This window comes from Aethalodelphis obliquidens, unplaced genomic scaffold (assembly GCF_003676395.1).
Source record: "Aethalodelphis obliquidens isolate GAN/ISIS:26980383/991018 unplaced genomic scaffold, ASM367639v1 scaffold450, whole genome shotgun sequence".
NCBI lineage: Eukaryota > Metazoa > Chordata > Mammalia > Artiodactyla > Delphinidae > Aethalodelphis > Aethalodelphis obliquidens.
The window spans coordinates 500-17,671 of record NW_020838364.1 but is presented as its reverse complement, the minus strand read 5'-3'; the positions used below and the strand labels follow the sequence as shown (position 1 = coordinate 17,671).

General features: G+C 57.4%; 1 protein-coding gene across 1 annotated transcript; it reads right to left on the bottom strand.

The window, feature by feature from the left end:
• Positions 1–6: 6 nt before the first annotated feature.
• LOC113616743 (voltage-dependent N-type calcium channel subunit alpha-1B-like) lies at positions 7–16,687 on the bottom strand (the record flags this gene model as incomplete). Its single annotated transcript, XM_027100136.1, has 10 exons — positions 7–2,460; positions 2,849–3,090; positions 3,328–3,535; positions 4,762–4,878; positions 5,027–5,162; positions 7,590–7,717; positions 8,495–8,607; positions 9,102–9,209; positions 13,639–13,747; positions 16,591–16,687. Coding segments are annotated over 10 exons (1,795 nt in total), but the record flags the coding sequence as incomplete, so codon positions are not given.
• Positions 16,688–17,172: the final 485 nt, after the last annotated feature.

Sequence of the window (17,172 nt, the reverse complement as noted above, 5' to 3'; positions counted from 1 at the left end):
GGGGAAGCAGCTGTGGTTCTGCACAGAATGAATACACTCAAAATAATGTGGGCAGGGGGACCAGAGACAAAACATCTACCAAAATACACAAGCTTCTGCTCTGCAGCAGGAGCCAGGGATGACATGCACAGCCCGAGATTCCGATTTTAATTATATCCTACTTGAGTAAAATACTCTGTTATTTTAAAGTTTCAGAGTGTTGTGCCTTCAAGTAAGGAAATTCTATAAAATGGTTTGGTCACAATCATGCTCAAACCCTAGAACAGGTGGCGGTCTTGTGTGTTTTATTTCTAATATTAAACGTGTGTCTTTTGTTGCATAGCCCTATGGGTTAACGGCATCCACTCACGGGGACACACAGACACGCACACACACACATCACACTCCAAGTCTCTTTAGGAGAATCATGGGGTAAAAGCCAATGGGAACACTCAAATGGTCCAGCAAAGAGATCATCTCACATTTCAAACTGCGGAGGACACACCCGAATCTACTCATCTAAATGCTCCTTTTGTTCACAAAACAGAGGCTCTCCAGTGCTTTATGCACCACGTCCTAACAGTGGCCTTTTTTGAATGTGGCCCTGAAGCGGGGCTTCGTTTGGCTGCCTGCTTTCCCACCTCTTGTGCCAGAAAGAGTGTGGGCTCAGACGCCCAGCTCAGCAGCTGCAGCTGAGCTGCTCCTTCCTCCGAGCTCCGGCCTCATTTCCGTTTGGTTCCCAGCTGCCCTCATCTGCTCAGACGCGGGCACTCCTCCTGCCCCCACCCCATCCAATCTCCCCCGCTTCCCACCAGCCTCTCCCCGATGAGTCTTCTGTGAAAAGAAATTTGCACAACTACAGAGATTGCGCCCTGCCTGTCAGGCACCCCGTCCCTGAGAATCGGGTGTAGAAAGACTGACCGGCCCGCGCGGGCCATGCTACACATGCCCTGCAGCCTCTACTGGTTCGAGGAAAAAGGGCAAACGGCCACTTCATTCCAACTACGACGGACCTACTGGATGTTTTCTGCACGTTCTCCATTACATCCGCTTTCTACTCAGTTGCTGTTTGCAACAGTTTCCACAAAGCCCACTCGCAGTCCACACAGGCCTCCCGTCCCGCCCCCGGGAGCCTGCGCGAGGGGCTAGGAGGTCAGGCACTTGGTCGAGAGCCGCGGGAGCCAGGGTGGTCTGGTCGGCCGCCTGGACTGGACACAGAGCATGTCCTCCAGCAAGCCGAGAACACACATCCTGAGAGGCTGAGGTCCTCCTATAGGTTTCATGTTTTACAGTCATGTTAACATTCCCTTCCCCATTATTCTGGTTTTTTATTTTTATTTTCTGATCAAGTATATAGAGTCAACAAACGAGTGAAGGGTGTCGTGACTAAAAATCAAAACCAACAGCAAGAACGTTGTCCAGATTTGGTCCCTGTCAGGGCTGACTGTGTCTGGGAGAGGACAGAGCATCGGCGTGTGTTTCTAGTGCCTATTTGCCATTTTAGGTACGAAGGGCGCCACCGGACTGTTGGTGTGCGGGGACTGACGAGACCTGCTCGGTTTACCACCGACTCTGTCCTGAGGTCTCGCCCGCCCCTCTGCACCACACGTTTGCATGAAGGATGATCCGCACAAGATTCAGACCTCCTGCAAAACGTTCCCAGCACACACCTCGGATGCTGGGTCCTCCACCCAGTGCCGCTCAGCACACACAGCCGCGTCCTGTGTAGGCTCTGAGCTGTGAGACCCAAGGAGGCAGCGCGGGAGGGGGAGAGGGGGAGCCACATCCCTCTACAAACCGCTCCACCCAGCGCGAGGGAGGAGACGCAGGGGCGAGGCGGTCCTCCCGGGGCTGCGGCCCCTGCCTCAGCGCCCGAGCGCCCCCGGAGCCCAGCGCGGATGATAAAACTCATCACCTGGGACGCGCCCGCCGGTCGCGGTGCGGCTAGCACCAGTGGTCTTGGTCGGGGTGGTGGTAGCTGCGCCGCCCCCGGCCGCCCCCGCCAGAGCTGAGCCCCAGAGTGCAGTGGTAGCCGTTGGGCACCCGGCGGAGGGGGTGCGACTGGGAGGTCAGGGAGGACACGTAGGAAGTCCGGGACGAGCGGCCCGAGTTGGTGGCCACGGCCTCCTCGAAGGTGAGCGTGTCCTCAGGTTGGGTGCGGGCAGCAGCCTCGCTGTCCAGACGCCGCCCCAGGTACGGGTCGGAGCCGATCCGAGAGCTGGCGGCCAGGGGCTGGCTGAGGGGGTCTCTCTGGAGCAGGGCGTTGTGTTCTGAAAGGCCACGGCTAAGCCGGCCGGGGGAGAAGGCAGGGAGGCTGGTCTGAGCCCCAGCAAAGTGGACGGGCGAGGAGTTGGCCGTCTTATAGGCGATGCTGGGACGGGGGGTCAGCGGGGTCTGGGGCAGCTGCCTCCGCCCGCCGCGGCCAGGGGTGCTAGCACCAGATGTTGGCAGCAGGGGGCTCCCGTTCGCTGAAGCACTGCCCTGCAGGAAACGGGAACACAGCAACCCCCAGTCAAAGGACAGGGCGAACAGAGCACAGCGCAGCGGAGAGCCATGGCGGGGGGGCGGGGTCGGGCAGCTGGGATGGACCCGGGGCGGCCCCAAGAGAGTCGGATGGCAGCCTGGGGATGGTGGTGACAGCAAGGGATAGGCACAGGGCCAGGGACCAGGAGACCACAGCACAGCCCACCTCAGTCAGAAGGAAAGCAAAGAAGGGACTGGACAGCGGGAGGGCCCGGGCTCCGCCCGGCAGGATGGACGGGCCTGGGAAGCAAGGAGCGCAGGCTTGGGCCTAGGAACCAGGACGGGAAGGGGCTCCCTCCCGGACCCCAGGGAGCGCGGGCGAGGTGGGGTTCTGAGGCCCACGTACCTGTCTCGGGGGTCCTGGCTCCTGCCCAGCGGTTGGCGACGCGGGGTGACTGCTGAGGGAGGGCTGGGGCTGTGGCGGCTCACGGCCCCCAAAGCGGTCGCAGGAGTAGAAGCGCTGCTTCTCGGAGGAGGCGGAGGGCTGCCTTCGCTCCTGGGACCGGCCCCGCTCCTGCCTGCGCTCCCGCCGGCAGCCTGCTGGCCCGTCCCCCGGGGGCGGCCCTGGCCCCGCGGCGCTGTTGGGTGCTGGCGGGGGAGAGGAGAAGTCAGCACAGCCAAGCCGGCGGCGAGACAGACCCCACCCCGGCCTGGCCCCCCAGGGCCAGCAGAGGGGCCCAGGGCAGAGCTGGGTGGGGGGCTCCTGCCCGGTCTCAGGCTCAGGGCTGGCTGTGGGGTTGTGAGGTGCAGAAAGGAAGAGGGTTCCCATGTGCTCTTGAACCCCCAACTCGAGCCACCGCCCCCAGAGAGACCCCTCGCACGCACCGCCATCTGTGTCTGCGGACGGGCTGGGCCCCTTCTCCAGGGACCTCGGCTTCCTGTCCCGGCGGCGATGGCAGCGGTGGTGATGGTGGGGGGCGGCCTGGCTGGCCGGAGCGCGGTCCAGGGCGGCGTTGCAGAGACGAGCCACGGGGGGGCGCTGGGGCGCCAGAGTGGAGATGGAGCGCTTCATGGGGCTGGCGTCTGGGGCCGGCTGCGGGCGGGGACACGGGTGGGCGCACGGTCTGAGAGTGGGGTCCAGGGAGGCCCAGGGCGGCGGGGAAGCCGCCATGACACGGGGGCTGGGCAGACCACAGGACACGTCCCATCGGGAGGAATGGGCCTGGGACTCTATCCCTGAAGTTGGGGCATCTCCTCAGACAAGGGAGGCTGTGCCCCAGGGGGCTGGGGTGGGGGGAGGGGGGAGCATGGCGCCACGGAGGGCCAGGCCTGCGGTCTGGCAGGGTCCCTGGGGAGGCCCACTGCGGGGCTGGGGGTCAGGGACCACCAAGCCCCGCCCTCTCCCTGGACTGGTCTTGCCCACCCGAGACCCACCGCTTCTTCAGAAGCGCTCTTTGCACAAAATGCTGTTTGTGTGCCTGTCTGTCTCTCCCAGGCCGGGCGGGGCCCAGGAGCCCTCTTGGCCTCAGCGTCCCTACAGGACAGGGAGGTGCAAGGAAGAGGGAGCCTATTGGCCTGGCTGGAAGGATCCCGGGGGCGGGGCGGGCAGAGCTGCCTCAGCGGCCACGGTGAGACCACTGTGCCAGCCCTTCCGTCCATCCAGCACCGTGAGGCTGCTCCCCCAGGGCTGAAAGCACAACCCACGGAAACGGGCTCACCCAGAGCCACTGCTCGGGCTCAAGCAGCAAGGAGGGAGAAGAGGCGCCAGCTTGGCACCGAAGGGACATGGCCAGGCCAGGAGGGCACCAGGCGCAGTGGGCAGAGACGGGGGAGTGAGGGCTCGGAAGAGGAATGCTCAACCCAGGGGCTGAGCCCGGGAAACAGTGCTGCAGCCCCCTGGCCAGGGGCTTCCTGCCAGGTGGTCAAGCGAGTCCCAGAGAAAGAACGTCCAGTGTCCAGAGAGGGAGCAGGGTCACCCCCAGGGCTCCGAGAGGACATGAGGGAAAAGGGTGGCTTGAGGAGGCCCTGTGTGTGATTTCTGGGGGAGTGAAGAGCTGGAGTGGGAGAGGCGTGTCCCAGAGACAGGGAAGGGCTGGGTCAGTGACACGGGGCAGTGGGGACTCTTGCTGGCCTGGCCACACCTCTCGACGCCAGCATCGTGTTCTGAGGGTTCCAAACAGGGCCGGTGGTGTCCAGGCTACAGTGCATTCGGGGAGGCTCCACCCCAGCAAAGCCCGCATGTGGGACACAAGCTCCTCCACGCCAAGTCTCCTCACCCCCAACCCCCTCCCATGACCCCAACCCTCCCAGGCCACCCACCTGAGTCTCTGCTGCCAGGCGGGGCATGGAGGCCGCTCGGCCCTGGCTCTCCAGCCCGGGTTGGGGCTCCCCGTCAGGGCCTCTCAGGGGCATGCTCTGCATCTGGACATCCACAGCCTGGGGGGACAGAAGCCCCCCAGTCACACCCACCCCCATCCCACTCTCACCTTCTCTCCCATGCCAGCCTCCCCCCATCCTGCTCTCGCCCTCACCCTCCCACTCTCACCCCACCCCCAACTCGGCCCCCAGCCCTGGGAGCCCTCACCGGTTTTCCTGTCTGCACTACCGGGATCTCCGCGGAGTGGCCACGCTCCAGGGGCGTCGTCACCTCGCAGGGCACCTCCTGGGTCCTCTGAGTGGCCCAGGAGACCGACTCCTTTATGCCACCCTCTTGGGTATGTCTGTGGAGGAGAGAGGATTGTCCTGTGGGCCTGGAGGTCCATGGGCCACAGAACCTGGCTCCCACCCGCCAGAAACCTCCACCCCGACCCTGTTCTGGGCTAGAAGGAGCCCAGAGGAAGGAGGCCCCTTGAGTGTGGCCACTCTCCAGTGGAGGTACAGCAATGGTCGTGCCCTCTCAGAGTTGATGGGCAGAGAGGGGACCCTAGTCTGGGGACATCTGGCCTAGACAGGGGCTCACATGTGCGGTGGGACAAGGCCACAAACGTGCACACAGGTGAGGCATCCAGCCTGTGCGGCTGCTCCGTCAGCCCTGATGGCCCACGGCTACTCACAACTCCCCTGACCCCAGCCACGGAGGCCTTCCTGCCCTGGGTCTAGGCACAAGTGTCACCTTTGGTGAGACCACTTTTGGAGGCCTTCCCCACCACACACAACCTAACCGCCTGCCCTCTCCTTGTCAGCGTCTGTCTTTCTTATCGTATCTCCCAAGTGGCACCACAACAGCCCAGCATTTGCCTGGGTTTCTGCTCGTTCTTGTGTACAGTGAGGCATCACATACATTCTCCGTCACCCAGGTTGAGGGGCAACAGTCACACTCTGAGCTCAGAGGTGAAGCCGGATGGCCTAAGCTGGCCACGCCGATGACCAGACGCACCATCACTGGGGTTTCTGAGAACATCCTTCATCTTCTCAAGTTGCAAGCATCTCCCCTGCACGGTGCTGTCTGGAGCTGCTCTAGCCTCAGGCAAGGCTGACCTTGAGAGGAACCACGGCCAGGAGGACGGACGCTGGCCCCAGGGTCTGGTCACCTCTGAGGTCACACCATGCCGAGGCCGGGTGGGCACTTACACCAGCCATCAGAAGGCTCAGTAAATGCCCCCACTGCCTGGCCTTGGTAGATTGGGCCCTCTCTCACGTGCAACAAAAAGGGGTGGTAACTGATTTGTGTAGAAATTATAACCATGGAAATCAGCGACGTTCATTTTCCTGAACCGCAAGCCCAGCTCAGATCAGTCCACAAAGACACCTCCCCACCCCATCCCCTCCGACACACACACGGACACTCAGAATCCACTGTTTAACTTTAAATGCACAAATGGGATCGTAATCAGCATGGAGAAAGGAGAGTGCGGGAACACGGGGGCTCCCAGGGGCCGGGAGGCCAGCCCTCAGGGCCTGCATGCACTCAAGAGTGCGGTTTTCGCACGGGAGCGTTACCAGTTGTGCTTAGGTTCTCCCAGTGTCCCGTGGCCTCTCCACCTCTGGACTTGTGCCACCGCAGTGTCAACCCCTGTCCCATGAGCTCGGGCTAGGGAGGTGACTTGCTGTGGCCAATGGGGCACAAGGAGAGGCCTGAACGCCTGCACCCTAACCCTTCCCCTCGGGCTGTTCTCCGGCCTCCCCACACCGATAAGCCCAGACACAGGAGGTGAGAATATGCTGTCCTGGGCCCGCTGGCCCCACAGGAGCGGGCCCGGGCCCAGAGCACTTAGGCCTGGCTTCCTAAGTACAGCAGTTTGTTACTAGCAAAAGCCACCTGACCCACAGTCCATGACCCAAAATCAGGCTTCAAAAAGAGTGTCCGGAACAGGCACAGGAGAGGAAGAAACCGGGAGCCCTAGCCATGCTTGCTGCCCGGCCTTGTGGTTCTCCAGAACGGCAAGTGGGCGTGAGGCCCACCCTCAGCCCCTGCCGGTGAGACAGAGCGCACGTTCCTGCTTTGGGCTCAACCAATGAGCTGCTCTGGTCAACGGGATGTTAGCAGATGTGGGACACCCGCTCTGACTGGGGGCGGTGGCTGAGAGGGTCCTGCCCCCCAGTGCGGCTCAGCCTGGCACCAGCTACCACCCCTCACAGTGCCACAGGGATGCCTATTCTGGACCACTTGGGTTTTGGGTCGTTACCAAGAGTTACGTGATAGGGAAAGACCTTGCCAACTTGTCTACAAAACAGACATCAATATCAAAATGGAGATCTGAGAGGGAAAGTGTCTTAAAGGAAGATGAGAACATGAACAGGCCATTAACAAAAAGCGGTGAGAAGCTGAGGTGGAAACAGATACCTTCTTAATGGTCTGCAGGCACCGAAGGCCAGCGAGGAAGCAGAGGGGAGCCCTCACCTGAGAAAGAGGTTCCCGCAGTGGGAGGCGTGGGCTGGAATAGCAGACTGTCTAAATCAGGTGACCCCGGTGCCGTCAGAGCACCTGTCTACTGTTACAGGAATTAGCCTCAGACGCACCACAGAACCGGCTCCGGCGGCAGACTGGACCAGCTGGACCCACCGCGAAGCATCTGGGTGGAGGTGGGTGTGGCTGGGTGGAGGTGAGACCCAAGGGCTCCCTGTCCTGGGGCACTGCCCACGGGAGCCCCGGGGGGACCCCTGCCCTCCTCCCGCCAAGGCCCCACGCTCTGCCCGGTGGTACTCACACTGCCCCGCCATTGCTGAGGGAGGCCGAGCTCTTCTGCCGAAGGAAAACCCGGGCTCCGCGGAGCACCGCCGGCTGCGTCTGCTCCAGCGTGGCCTTCAGAGGGTGGAACAGGGACACGGGGCCCATCTGCAGAAGGGGTGCCAGGAGGAGGGTCTCTGAGGCCGGGGACGCCCCATGGACCCCAGGCACCAAGGTGCTCGGCCACCTGTCCGGAACCCCCAGGGCAGGATGGGGATCCCTGGGTCTGCCCTTCGCCCATCAGAAGCCCATTCCCAATCTGGCCTGTAAGTGACTTCAGGACAGTCATTTCATTTCTTGGAGCCTCAGTTTCCCTTCCTACACAATTTGGGGACTGGATCTGATTACAAATGGCAAAAAGATTTCATCTCATCATCAACTTGGATTGACTGGTAGAGGCTGCCAGAGTCCCAGGTTGAGCAGAATTCGGAGGAGATTTCAGGGCTGGGGTGTGGGCACCAGACACTTCGCACCCTGGGGGTGAATGTCCTGAGTGCTGGACACAGGACAACTTTATCGATGAGAGTCTACACACAGTCACCAAAGGTTTTGGCTGTGTGGTGAAGTCGTCATCTTTGAAGGATGACCTCTGGAAGGAAGTCCTCCAAACTATCCCAGCCAGAGGCATGAGTGGGACACATCATGACCCTGGGCAGTAGGTTTGAACCTCTTTGGGCCCCGCCTGTGTGCACCTCCCACTAACGGAAGCACAGGATATATGGGGTTTCTGACTCTGTGGGCCAGAGAGGCGGCCGCAAGAACCTCTCATCTTCCTTTTTTTCCCGCTGCACTTTCTTCAAGAAGGGGCTGGGTCCCCTCTGCTGCCAAACAGTGGAAGGTGGCAGAGTCTCGGGGTTACTTCCTGGAACTCCTGGAACCTGGTACCTGGGACAGGCCTCCGGGAGCTTGGTGAATCTGGTCTCTGGTGGTTTTGTTCTGTTTGTAGAAGTCGAATATCATCAGAGCTGCGTACACTTTCCCCACTGTCATCTCATCGGCTGCAGAGCACGGCAGGCAAGGGAGGGAATACGAGAGAAGCGGGACATGCGGGGTGGGCTGGGGTGAGGAGCCAGCAGCCACCACGAGGACTCCTGGACCCGCGGGCGGGACCGTGGGGCTTGGCCCACCTGGAGCTGCACTGACTCTTCCCCAGGCCCCACCGGGCTCCACCCAACACAGCACAGCTCAGCTTAACCCCAGACACCTCATCCTTCCGCCAGCTCCAACTGTAGGCGTCTCCCTACCTTTTCTCTGCATTTTCTGAAGGGAATCCCCCACACTAGGAGTGTGGGTGACTCTGCCCAATGGAATATGGCCCAGACATCTCCTCCCACAGCCCCTGGCACCCACCTTGGAGACGAGTGCTCTGGGCTACCAAGGACGTGAGCCCTCCTCTCCAAGGTGACTCAATTGCCCTCACCCAGGACTCCCTGCTCTGCCTCTGGGTGCGACAGAAGAGGGGTGGGCAGGGGGAGTTTCTCACCCTACTTACGTTTATGGGGTGGCACCAGTAAATCCAGGGTCTTCTGGGGCAGATTGGCCCACACAGAGGAAATCTCCTTCCTCAGCTCTGCGTCACACTGATGCTGCTTTGTGCCAGCTGGGGCAGGATAAGGGTGGGAAGGGAGGAGAGATGTTAGGAGCCATCCCACAGCCCCCTTGGGGGAACAGGCGGAGCTGGGGTGGGCGGGGAGAGACCCCATGCTGGAGGAAAGGTGCAGGGGGGAGAAACACTGCCTTGGAGGCTGGTCAAAGCGTTCCCCGCCAGAACCTGTCTAAAGAGGTGTGGGAGCTGAGCCGCCCAGTGGCGAGGGTGAGAGGGCGTGTAGGCGTGGGTGGCGATGGGATTGGGCAGGGACACCGCAGTGTTCCAGCCATTCATCAATCATTCCATAAAAGTTACTGAGCGCCCACCGAACACCAGGTGTTGTTCTAGGTGAGGGAACAAATCCAAAGGAAGCTGCCCTTGTGGAGGTACATGATTTTAGTCTACGATAAAGTAGCAGTAAGTTAAAAATCCAGTCTGTTGGATACAGGAAAAACCAAGAGGGGAGGGACAGGAACTATCAGGAGGGCTGCAGTTTGGACAGAACGGTCAGGAAAGGGCTCACGGGACCCTGAAGGGGGCCAGGGAGCCAGGAGGGCGAGGCTGGAGCAGAGGGAGAGGACGTGCAGGTGGGGGCCGCTGAGACAGGAAGCAGCAGAGGGTCCAAGCAGAGGAATAAAGTACTCTGATCCATCTTTTTGTAAACATCGTGTTTATTAAAGTGTGATTTACGTACATAAACATTCACCCTGTTAGTTCTCCCACTCTGTGAACTTTGGTAAATGCATATGACCGTGGATCCACCATCACAATCCAGGCAGGAGCTCGGCACCCCTGCCCAGCTCCCTCCGTACCCTTTGTGGCCCACCCCTTCGCCCTCTCCCAGGGCCCTGGCATCAGCGATGTGTTTTCTGTCTCAACTGTTTCATCTTCTCAGAATGTCATACAAATGGCTTCACACAACATGCTGTCGAGTCTGACTTTTCACCCAGCACGATGCATCTGAGCCCCACCCACGCACATCGGTAGCCTGTTTCTCTGTTGCTGAGTGAGAACCGTCTCATCGCACAGACACACCACAGTTTGATTATCCGTCACCATTTGGCTGATGGTTGAGTTGTTTACAGTTTGGCACGATTATGAATAAAGCCACAAACTTTAGCGTATAGGTTTTTGTGTGCGTGTATACTTTCATGTCATCTCCCTTAGGAGTGGGATGCCTGGGCCACACGATCAAGAACGGTGAAGCTGTTTTCCAAAGCGGCGGCACCACTGTATCCACACTAGGAACACGAGAACTCGAGTTTTCTGCGTTCTCATCAGTACTTACCGTTGTCATTCTTTAAACGGCTGAAACACTTTATTCTTTTTGCAAAATTGTTTTTGTTCCTCAAGTTTGTGTGCTTTTCTAGGTATATTTTAGAATCAGTTTATAAATTCCAACCCAGAAAGCCTGTTGGGGTTTTGCCTGGCATAACACTGAGCCTACCGATCCATATGAGAACTGTCAATACTGAGTCTCCCGATGAACACGATGCCGTGCTTGGCTTATTTATTAAAGAAGATTCCTTTGGTCAATATTCTGAAATTTGCAGCATACACTCTAGCATATATATTTTTAGAGTTAGCCAGTTATTTGATGTTTTTGGTGCAATTTTAATGGAACTTTTTCAATTTCAGTTGTTAATTGCTAATCTATAGAAATACATTTGCTTTTCATATACTGACCTTGCTATACTCAGGTATTAGTTTTAGTAACTTCTTCTCCCAGCTTTAAACAACAGAAATATATTGTCTCAGTTCTGGAGGCCAGAAGCTCAAAATCAAGGTATCAACAAGGCTGTGATCCCTTGGAAGGCTCTAATGAAGAAGCTTCTTGTCTCTTCCTAGCTTCTGGTGGTTCCCAGCAATCCTTGGTATTCCTAGGCTCGTAGATGCTTTGGTTTTATTAACTTTTTATTTGATTCTTTAAGATTCTCTGTATAGATAATCATGTCAGTCATGAATAGAGACAATTTTATTTATTTCTTTCCAATTAGTACACCTCTTATTTCTTTTTCTTGACTTGTTACAATGGCTAGAGCCTCAAGTATGATATTGAACAAAAATGGCGACAGGAGACATCCTTGCCTTGTTACTGATCTTAGGGGGAAAGGAGCCAGGCTTTCTCTGTTAAGCATGTCATTAGCTGTAGGTTTATCATAGATATCCTTGATCAGATTGAGGAAGTTTGCTTTCATTTCTAGTTTATGTAGAATTTATGTATCATAAATGGATGTTGAATTTTGTCAAAGCTTTTTCTGCATCTATTGAGATAATCATATAGTTTTTCCTCCTTGATATATTAAGTTATATTGATTGATTTTTAAACTTGAACCCACCTTGCATTTTTCATTCCTGGGATAAACCCTACTTTAATCAACATGTTCAGTTTGCTAAAGTTGTGTTGAAAATTTTATTGTTCATATTCATGAGGAATGTTGGTCTGTAATTTTTTTGCTTGTAATGTCTCTGTCAGTTTTGGTATCAGAGTAATGCTGGCCTCATAAAATAAATTGGGAAATACCTTCTCTTTTTCTACTGTCTAGAGGACTTTGTATAGAATTATTTCCTCCTTAAACGTCTGGTTGACTTCATCAATGAAACAAATTGGGCCCATGATTTTCTTTGTTGGAAGATTTTTAACTATGAATTTAATTTATTTAATATATACAGCATTACTAAGGTTACCTATTTCCTTTTATTTTTCCAGGTTATCTATTTTTGAATGAGCCTCATAGTTTGTGTCAAGGAATTTTTCCATTTCGTTTAAGTTACTGAAGTTATTGACATAAAGTTGTTTACAAAATTTCCCTGTTATCCATTTAATGTCAGCAGGATCTACAGTGATATTCCCTCTTTCGTTCCTTATATTGGTTATTTTTATCTATTTTTCGTGATCAGGCTAGCTAGAGGTTTGATAATTTTACTGGTTTGATTTTTAACATGATCATTCTGGCTGTTGTGTTGAAGGTAGACTGAAAGAGGCAAGGGCAGAAGCAGACCAGTTAGAAGGTTACTGCAACAACCCAGTCAAGAAGAACAAGAGTGATTTGGACCAGGAGGTGGCAGTAGGAAAGGTTGGACAAGTGATCATATTCTAAATGTATTTTGAAGGTGGAGTCAGAAGATACTATACGGGTTCAGATATGGATCAGAAGTAGGGTAAGAAAAGAAAGTAGGACATAAAAACGACTGCAAAAGTTTTGGCTTGAGCAACTCTAACAGCAGTTTCCACTGATGGAGACAGGGAGGAATCTGGGGAGTATCTGGGACTCGAGGGTCAGCACGTGAACTCTGGATGCTCACTGGGCCTCCAAGTACAGACGGTGAATAATTTGTCGGGTATATAAGCCTGGGGTGTAGGAGCAGACCTGGACTAAAAATACAAAATTGGAATTCACAACGTTGGAAGCCATGGGAAAAGGTGAGAATGTATGCCTGAGGCACACAGTGACCTTCAGAGGTTGGGAGAAGACAGAAAAAGAGACACAAAGGGGTTTCACACAGAAGGGAGTCACAACTGCGGAAAGGCTGTGGACAGGTCCGTAAGGCAAGGGCTGAGAAGGTGAGGTCCCTGCGGAGCTTGACAAGAGCAGTTCCAACAAAGCTTTGCACTGAAAGATGGACTGCAGACTAGGAAAGGAGAAATCAGAGACAATGCAGACCTGTGTCTCCTGTGGCTAAGAAGGAGAGAAAAAAAAGAGAGAAGTCGATGGAAGGGGAAGAGAAAAACTTTAAAAATAGGAAGAATAACAGCACATTTACATATTGATAGAAATAATCCAGCAGAGAGAGAAAGTTGACCGGGCAAGAAATAGAATACAGAATTTCTGTCATGACATCCTTGGGTAGATGATGAAAACAGGGCAGAGTGTGCGAGCGGGAGGACTGGCCTCTGCTCATCTGCTACACGAGAGAGGGCGGAGCTCAAGGGCACGGGTGCAGGGAGGAAGGCCATGCGGGGGGAGGGCCCCTCTGGTGACTCATGTTCTCTGCGAAGGGGAAGCTGTCATCACATGCGGTGGGGAGGGGAGGTTCATTTCTTCCTTGGTGTGGCTCAGGCTGTGTCGTTCTACCAGTAACTCCGGAGAGGGCCTGATGGGGGAATTGGGCTCACTATGGGGAAGGGGCAGACTATTCACCCCATGAGGGGTACTGGCTCATGTGACGCTGGCTCCAACACTGCAGAACTCTGGGAAATCTGGAGTCATTCCATTTCACTCCACCTCAGCTCCCTCACGTGAAAATGGGATCACTGCAGCACTAACGTGCAGGATGGTTTCGGGGGACAAGATCGGTCTGACAGAGGTACCAGGGGCAGTCATCCTCCATCCAGTCCAGACAGGCCCCTCCTCCCGCCCCTGCACAGCTGCCTGGGGCGGCTCCCAGGGGCGCTTGCGCAGCCCTGGCTTTGTGCCTCCCTCAAGGCTGGCTTGCTCACCTGGAGCCAGCTTGATCTCCAGTGCGGTCCGGATGAGGGCCATCAGCGTGGACGTGAAGTGGACGGTCATGTCCTCGTTGGAGATGGGCATGTTCATACGAACGAGGCGCTGGGGACAAGGGGGCAGGTCAGGGCCAGGCCTCCCAGGGTACCCCCGCCACAGGGCTACACAGTGCTCGAGGGCCCTGGAGGCTGGGCTTGGCCTCCCAGAGGTGGTCCCTGCAGGTGCCCAGGACCAAGAGAGGCTGGATGCATGGGAGTTTTGCCAGCATTCACACTACCCCTGGACCCCCACCCTCATCTGAGCTGAGGGTTCCCTTGGCTGCACAGAAGTAGAAGTCCAGGTACATCTTGTACAACGGGGCCAGGCCATAAGTCTGGATCCCTCTGAAAGAACAGGCATGTCTCAGCCAGAGGGGCCCTTGCCCACTGCCCATGACAGAACAAGTGTGTGGCCTAGGCTGAAGAGGGGTGTGGGCCGGCTGCAGAACCCCTGAGGCAGCCCACAGACAGGAGCACTGGACGACGGGTGGGGCAGCCAAGACCACAGGCTCAGAGGTCAGCTCCCAGTGAGGAGACCCACAGCCCCGGGAAGCCTCTGCCTCTCACCACCCAGCTACGGGGCCAGGAAGAGATGCTTGATGCCGCCAGCCCAAGGCAGCAAGGGAAGCCTTAGAGAGCAGCTCCTTCCAGGGGGAAGGACCCAAACAGATGTGACTGAACAGGGCCTCAGGCTCAGCCAGCTGCCTGGGGACCCAGGGCCATCCCACAGGAACACAAGTGCTCGGACCAGACTGGGAGTCCTGCAAGCTTGCTCCCTGTTTCCCCATCAGGTGAACAGCCCCCTGTCCTCTCTTCCATTTTCCAGGACAGAACAGCTGGAGACAGGTGTGCCCCTGAGGCTCCGAGAACTTATGCGATCTCCAGGAGGAAAGGGTCTCAGGTGTGTCTGGAACGCCCTGAGCATTGGGGGGCCACCTCGCCTGCCAAGTAGAGCCCTCAGGGCACCGTGAGCCCCCTGTCCTCTCCCATCCGGGATGGGAGCTAGAGGTGGGGGCACAGGGCCCCTCCCTGGGGTCTGCCTGCCCTCTGCCAAGCCTGCACCCTGTGACAGGGCAGCCTCTCTGTCCCTTCTCTGGTTAGGGCCACTCTGCCCCCAGGCCTGCCCCCAGCATCCTGGCACCAAATCCAGTCTTCAGCCTGATGGAGGGCAGGTGGCTAGAGACACGAGCCCAGACTCCTTCCCCTAATGCTGGCAAAGCCCCACTTGGCACCTCCAATCATGGTCCTAGGACCTTGCTGGTCACCTGTGTGACACACACGGCTTCCCAGAGCACGGTGTCCCTGGAGACCAGCACCGATGGCAGTGGGAGAGGCAGAGGGGTTCCACGCCAGGGGAGAGTCAGGGAGTCAGGGGCCAGCGGGAAGGAGGGGCAAGCAGGTGTTTTCCAAGAGAGGAGAGCTCCGTCCGGGGCACCTTTACCAGAGCCCCTTCTGCCTGCCCAGGCCCGGGAGAGCCAGGAATCTCAGGGAGCAGCAAAGGGGCGAGACCAGGGCAAACAGACAGGAGTCTCTGCCTGGGCCTAGACCCTCTTGGACATGGCACTCTGTGCATCTCCTGACCCTCCCCAGCTCACCAAGCCCATCCACTTCCACCCACCACGAGGCCTCACCTGGTCTCTTCACTGCCAGAACCTGGAGTTGGCCAGCACACCCGGGGAGGAACTCCAAAGGCTACCCCGTCACGGCCCTGGCTGCCCACCCTGGCCCCAGGTGTCAGTGTGGACACAGCTCTCCTTCTTGGGGACAAAGCTACAGCCTTTCATGCACGGCCTCCAGGCAGGCTCGACTCACATGCCGGGCAGGGGAGGACCAAGGAAGACACTAGAGGCGTCTGCATATGGCCTGGAGGAGCCACTTAGCTCCCAGAGGCTGTGCTGAGCCAGGGGAGAGATGCAAGCCCAGAATCGAGCACAGAGACAGACAGTGTGGACAGAATCAGAAAGATGAAAGCTCTGGTGGGAAGCCTGCTCAGAGAGGGAGACAGCAGTCAGGCCCCAGACACTTGCTGGCTGAGTCTCGGGAGCACTACGGCTCTTGAGAGGGCGGAGCGCTGGAGGGATGGGAGGTGCTTACTCACCAAGGGGGTGACGGAGGATGCAGGGGCAGGTGGGAGCAGGCTTGGGGATGGGGCCATGTGGCCTGCTCGCCCACCCGGGAGGGAGGCCTGGCGGTGTCCTCAGTTTACCCCCCTCCTTGCAGCTCAGCCGCTGGGCCCTCAGCAGCAGGGTGGGAGGGACATGGGACCGCCCAGGCCCCAGAGGCTGTTCTCACCCCACAGGGCCCTCTGGAGCGCCAGGAATGAAGGCAGGATGCCTCTCTCCAGCACCCTTCCTTCTTAAGGCTCCGTGAACCCACGAAGCCCTAGAGACAACGCTCCCTCCCCAGCCCGGGAAGTTCTGCACATGCGGGGCTGGGGGCGGGCTCCTCAGGTGCACCCTGCAGAGATCTTGCAGGCCGCTGCTCCCCCAGGGCCGGACCCTCAGGGCTAGACAACTCCACCCACATCAGGGGCTTAGGGGACAGAGGAGCAGAGTGTGGTCCTGAGCTCGGAACAAAAACAGGCTCTGTCAAAAAAAGTTGGCCTGTCCCCTCCTTTCTAGGGAAGAGAAGGGAAGGAGAAGAGGCAGCTGGTGGGCTCCAGCTCCATGTTCCCGAGCCTCCCCGGGGGCTCTCAGAGGGGCAGCCCTGGGGGACAAGGGGCCAGTGCAGGGACACCTCGTGGTGTCTGCTTCCCTCTGTTTGGGAAGGAAGCAGAGATGTTCGGGGCAGAGAAGAGAAAGAAACAGTGAGACAGCACAGCAGCAGACAAACAGATGGACAAGCCCCAGAAGAGACACGGGAGCCCGGCCGCAGCACAGACAGCCTGCGGGGTGTGGGCGAGGGGTCTACCTTGTATGCAACTCGAGCAGGGCATTTCTTCCCCAGCCCCAGGGGCGGGGACATGTGTTTCAGCATCTCAAACATATCATTGTAACTGATGCGCCCACTGGAGGCCCGGCCCACAGGACAGAGGCAGAGTGGGGTCCACGGGAGGGGCGCAGCAGGAGGGAAGGGGGAGGAAGCAGACAAGAAAACAGAGCCAGTTAACCAGCGTCGGATTAAATGACAAAACAGGTCAAATGAGGGATCTCTCTGCTGGGCTCGATCCCCTCCTTGCCCCAGCCTCACCTCCGCACCCTGGTCCCACGCAGGGAGCGGGCGGGGGGGCATCTGAGCTAATGAACATGGAGGGAATGACAGGCTGCATCGGGGCGGCTTTGGGTTGTCAACTCTGATTTTACACTTTCAGAAGCCACGGGTAATGCCAAATTGGAAAAGAGCTGTTTCACCATGCCAGGGCAGCTGGCAGAGTTAAGTGACCAGCAGGGCCGGCTGGAGACCCACAGCAGAGACGTCAGCTTGCCTGATGAGCCAATTCACGCTCAATTGGCTTCCAAGCTAGCCGAGAGGCTTAAGAAGTGGAGAAAAGTC